Below are 5,550 nucleotides of genomic sequence, written 5' to 3'. Positions count from 1 at the left end.
GTCGTGGTCGAGAACGTCAGCCTCCTCATCATTGCCTTCACACGTCCTCTGGCATCTCCTCTCCAACCTCCTCCACCACGCGCTTCAGGTCTTCAAGGGTAATGTAATCCGAGTTGCCCTTGGTGAAGTGCCGGAAGGACAGAAGCACCTCTTCGCTGTCTTCGGCGAAGAACTTCCCCTTCATGATGGCCTCAAACTCGGGAAGAATGAGGTTGCTCGAAACACCGCTCTTGTCCATCTCCGCCACGAGCTTCTTGATGACGTCCTTCTGCGGCTCATACCCGAGGGCGCGAAGGACCACCTTGAGATCGTTGGGCGTGATCGTCTCTGTTCCGTCCACGTCCATGATGCGAAACGCCTCGGCAATCTCGTCCTTTTGGCTGTCGGAGAGGTCCGGTGGCAGACGTTGCGCCGTGGACCGTAAAAAGTCGTTGTTGCCCATTGCCAGCCCCACACACACTCACACTAACCAACTCTCTCTTCAACTCTACTAAACGTGTCCTCCTGCACCTGCCGCACGCCATAGCAATTTCACAAGAAAAGGAAAGAAAAAAGGAGGTTGAGGCGCGCTGCAAATTATCACCATGTGGCATGGCAAAAAGGCACCTTTCCCCAGCGTGAAGACGCACACAACAGCAGGAGCACGTCAATGGAAAAAAAAAAAAACTCACAGAATATACGCAATACGGAACAAAAAAAAAAAAAAGCAGAGCTTTTTCAACGTTTTCAAATAAATTCACTACTAACAACATCAAAAAAGCGGTAAAAATAAAAATATTTATTCCCTATTTTGTGCAATTCCTCATTCTGAAAGGGTGTGGCTTTAGCAGCGCCTCGAAGCAGTGAAACAACAACACCAACAAAAAAAAAAGGACCAAATCACCAACCAGCGGCTGCCGCACCCCATATCTGTCAATTGTAAACAAAAATTCATCCACAGGGGACCAAAATGGGCTTTCCCGCCTGCAGAGTCATACAAACAAAACAGATGATGAAGAATGCATCCTGAGCAACGTGCAAGAAGTAACCAAACCAAACACCTTCTTAGACACAGACAGAAAAACAGGCAGAAAAAAAAAGAAACTTCTGCTTCTTCGCTAGTCCTTTCTATCCACCACAACATGCATAGTTGGCTGTGCCCTGTGGGTGCGTGGATGTGTCGGTTATCCAACTCGCACGCTGCTTAACGTCAGCCAGTGGCACATCCGCCAGTAAGTGAGCCCTTTGGAAGTCCGTGAATGTTGGGCCCACGCGGAGCGTGACCAACGCTGCGACCACCACCGAAAGGAACAATTCGCGTTGTTGATCTGTACTCCTGCACGTGTTGCGAGACGGGCTCGGAGGAAACAAGAGTGGCAAAAAACAGCCACATGAGACGCAGAATGGAGAGAAAAAAGTCGACGAGACTAAACGGCTTCGAGTCAACGACCCTGCCGTTCGCAACGTACGGCATTTTCCCCCCGCTGCTACCACAACCCTCCAGCAAGCCTTCTGTCCTACGGCTGTTTCAGTGACGAGAGAATAAATGAATGCCCTTTTTTTTTTCCAAGACTTTTGGGAGAACTACGAGAAAAGAAATAAACAGGCAAAAGAAATAAAAAATGAGCGTGCAATACATAAGAACAAGATCTATCACTCGCTTTTAAATTCATCATTACAATCCAAAGAAATAAATGACATGTACAGGTAGACGGTTGATCTTTTATTGGCATCGTTTAACCGGAATTTTTTAAACGTCCATCTCACTTTGTGTTTTCTGGTGCTGTCCTCGCACAGCCGTCATGGGATCGCGGCTGCCCAACGCCTGCAGCAGTACGCAGGCACGACAAAGTTTTTGACTCGTTACGTAACCACAACGAACACAAAATCCCTGTGGATTTTCGGGAACAGACTCCCGCTCCTTTACACGCAGACGCTCCCCGGAGCGGATAGTGTCTAAAATACAACGTGGTTGAAGCTTCTCCACCTCCTTCAAAAGCGTGCGTGCCTCGCTACGGAAGGCCTCCCTGCTATAGGAGCACTCTGTGGTAAAATAATCCAACTTCTTGAGATGTGCGTAGAGGACAATCTCCTTTTCATAGGCATATTTCAATGGCTTTACACGAGGAATAAGACCATCTCCGGCAGTGATGGCGCTCGTGCAACGAGAGAGACGTGGAAGATCTGCGCGCAAGATGTTCATTAAGATTGTCTCTGCCAAGTCATCGGCATTGTGTCCTGTCACAATCTTTGTCGCCCCAAGCAACGCTGCGCCACGGTCCAGAGCTTGTCGACGAAACACACCACAAAAAGTGCAACTATTTCTTAATCCTGATAGCCGTACAACCTCATCCATTGTCCACCCATAAAGTTCCTTGTACGAAATCACACGCAGTGGAAGTTCGTACTCTGCGGAGTTGCGATGCACCGTCTTTAGGCTGTCGTCACGATAGCCAGTGATCCCCTCGTCAATACTCAGCAGAAGAATCTGCACGTCATATCCATGACGCTCGTTCAGTAGCTTCATAAGATGCATTAGAACTGTACTATCTTTGCCTCCGCTTGCGCCACAAGCCACAACATCACCCGAGGTGAAAAGCTTCTCCGCCATTATTGTCTCATGAACTTCCTCTTCGAACAAGTGAAAGAAACATTTTTGACATAAAAGTTGCCCATTGCGGGGCCGCTTCACAGCGGCCTTCTCTTCACAGCAGTGAATACAGAGCCGACGTGGTGGCATCCCTCTACTCCCCCACCCGTATACAGTAAAAAAAAGAAAAACTATATGTATCAACCTGTATTATATGTATATATATTGGGTGCGTATGTGTTCCAAGACTGCAATGTTAATTGAATAAAACACAAAAACAAAATGATAATAATAATTATTATTATTTGCAAGCTATTCAACAATGGTAGGGCACTGCTTCTTCTTGTATCCTCCATCACTTTGGTTCGCTCTTGTCCTCCACTCTGATCGATGAACAATTAGCACGAGAACAACAACAACAACAAAAAAAAACGTAAAAGCAAGAAAAAAAGTCTAGAATACAAAGCGCTGGTCACCCCCTCCCAGGAAATCCGTCTGAAGCCTTCAACGCCGACGTCGTACCGTAAGTATGGATCAAGACTGCAGGCTGCAGATGGAGAAGTTGTGCAATCATCTCCCCAGCGTCGTCGCATAGAAACGGCGTCCCTGTGGGAGCACCTCGTCGCTCGCTCCCGGTGTCTTTACTCCCACTCATACCGCTAGTGGCTTGGCGAGTGGCTGATGAAGTACTGTTGACGGAGAGATTCAACAGAGGAGTTCTCTCATTCTTATCACGCGAAACCCTCCCTTGCCGCGGCGGCGTATCCTGCCGCAGTGTGCGTGAACATGCAAACAAATCTTCCACTTTTTCTTCCAAAAGATAAAATGCCTCTTTTGTCGGAAGACTCTCTAGTCGTGTTTCAACACTCACTACGCCGTGGTGAGCAGCATCTGCACTCTTGATGGCACCGGCCACTAACGCATGAAGGGTCGATAAATCATCCCGCAGAGAATTCAGAGTCCTTTCCAGCGCCGCCCTTGAATTTTCATGTGCCTCTCTCTGAGCGTCCAACGCTTCATAAAGCTCTCTGTTCGCCGCCTCCAGTAGGGAAATTTTTTCCAACAGCTGAGTGTTATCCAAAGAGGCTAAGTGTCCATCGCCCTCCTTTCCGCTTGACAATTCCCCGTGCCCAACATGCACACAATTTTCCTGTTCCGTGTTCGATGTGCCCCTGGGCAACGATAACAATCCAGTTTCCACGGCTTTTTCCCCAATCGGCAATCCATCATTGCTGCTTTGAAGAGGAGGCGACGGGGGTGAAAGTCAAACCGCGACGCGAACACGAACGGCGCTCGGACTCTGGAAACGACCAGAGATCTCTCACCTTCGCATCCCTCACGATTGGCCTTTTAATCGGGTTGGATCGCAGGTCCAAACGAAAAACCTTTGGGGCGTTCGCATTGCCCGGAACCACAGAGGAAGAGAGGAAGGAAGAGTTGCGGGTGCATGCCAAAGGTTCGTTGGATTCCGCTCTGCCTTCGCTATTTTCTCTACTGGAGTCGCGGTCATTGCACAATGCAATGTGTGCCCTCATGCAGGACAGTCCCATCTGGACACCGCAGTAAGGACATGCCAAAAGAGTGCTCATCAGATCAATGAAATCCCCAACCAATATCGATAAAAGGAACTGCTGTTTTCGCACAATCCAACTCCCTCAGGCTGGCTAGCACACGACACGCAAACACGGAGAGAGAAAAAAAAAAAAAAAAAGAAGAAAAGAGAGAAGGGCCCCTGTACAACTGTCCAAAAATAGATACAGTATTCGCAAATACGGAAGCATGTAGGAAAGAGAAGGGGGTTTGCGCTTATGAAGCACCACAAAGGAGTGAACAAGAAAGCAAATCGAGGATGACAAGATCCCTCCTATAAGTTCAAAAAAAAAAAAAAAAGAAATCAAAGGCAACACTTCAAAAAGTTTTAAAAGGGCAAGCTACACCTCTTCATTTTGATGTTTAATAATCGTTGGTGAACAAACTCTTGCTTTTCTAGGTAAAGGAGCCAACTTGCAGCCTCGACAGCCGGACAAGGCACGTACATTTTGGGCCCCTCTGTCCAATTTCTTGGCAAAAACGTTATTTTTTTTACCTTTCGGGGAATGTCTACGGTCGGGAGATGAGTTGTCACGTGGATGCAGGACACTGGAAAAGGGGTGGTCTCCCTTGCAGTGAAGCGTTGGCCTCCCAATGGTGGGTTTCCCCAATAACAGCGACCGCCTCCTCTCCGCCTCAGCATTCCCGGAGGACGCCAATACGGACAATCTGAATGAACTCACTCGTTTCTGCTTTGGGGAGTGGCCCACCTCATTGAGAAATTGAACTCCTTGTCTCGCAACCGCCACAGGATGTCCCTCCTCTCGTGCCACATCGACAAATTCCTTTTTCAATGAGGCCTCCGTGTGCAAAAGAAGTAACGGCGTCTTTTTCTCGTCAGGCAGTGCCGGGGCAGCCCGTCTCTCTGTCCCGCCACGACGCATTGCAGGCCCAGTGGTTGGTCTTCGGCGGTTGGGTACAAGGTCGTTGTTTCTGTTGGGCTTCCCTGCAAATCGCCTCACAGGATCCGCACAATAGAAACTCAATATTGCCGTGGAATTATCATGTGTCTCAGGCTCCCTCTTTTCCCGCCGTAATTGGTGTCCGGAAGCATGCCGTTCTATAATCCACGGCACTGCAAATGTTCGCCAAAGAACCTCAAAAATGTCATCTATCACATCTTGTGGCTCTGTGGAGCGAAGAATATTTTCTCTGTTATTTTCATTGCACATCCCTTCAATTGTTTCACTTTCAATTTCGCACGACGGTCCAGTACGCTCTGAGCACTGGGCAGCAGTTCTATCGCTGGACAATCCATTTGTCGTAATTCCACTGACGTTTGCCTCTAAATGAAAGAACTTTATATTATGCACTGTATTCAAGGGGCTTTGCGAGTAAACCATCCGTCGACAGGGCCGTTCCGTGAAGACGCAACGAGTGACAGCTACTGC

At 48.3% G+C, this 5,550-nt stretch overlaps 2 protein-coding genes and 2 pseudogenes across 2 annotated transcripts, besides 4 other annotated features; all 4 read right to left on the bottom strand.

Annotated features, from left to right (window-relative positions):
- Tc00.1047053503797.20 lies at positions 1–442 on the bottom strand (annotated as a pseudogene; the record flags this gene model as incomplete).
- Positions 1–5,550: a sequence feature (heterozygous, non-Esmeraldo-like haplotype).
- Tc00.1047053503797.10 (hypothetical protein, conserved) lies at positions 1,730–2,719 on the bottom strand (the record flags this gene model as incomplete). Its single annotated transcript, XM_799178.1, has 1 exon — positions 1,730–2,719. One exon carries the CDS (start codon positions 2,717–2,719, stop codon positions 1,730–1,732), a length of 990 nt encoding a protein of 329 aa, XP_804271.1.
- Positions 2,855–2,876: a sequence feature (AT_rich).
- Positions 2,973–3,020: a sequence feature (T-rich).
- On the bottom strand, positions 3,040–4,158 carry Tc00.1047053503797.7 (annotated as a pseudogene).
- Positions 4,264–4,288: a microsatellite.
- On the bottom strand, positions 4,501–5,550 carry Tc00.1047053503797.4 (hypothetical protein, conserved; the record flags this gene model as incomplete). The annotated part of the gene is made up of 1 exon (XM_799179.1): positions 4,501–5,550. A coding segment is annotated over one exon (1,050 nt), but the record flags the coding sequence as incomplete, so codon positions are not given.

This window comes from Trypanosoma cruzi, genomic scaffold, assembly GCF_000209065.1.
Source record: "Trypanosoma cruzi strain CL Brener 1047053516467 genomic scaffold, whole genome shotgun sequence".
NCBI classification, from domain to species: Eukaryota; Euglenozoa; class Kinetoplastea; order Trypanosomatida; family Trypanosomatidae; genus Trypanosoma; species Trypanosoma cruzi.
Note: the sequence above shows the minus strand (reverse complement) of the source record. Positions and strands in the feature narration are given on the sequence as shown.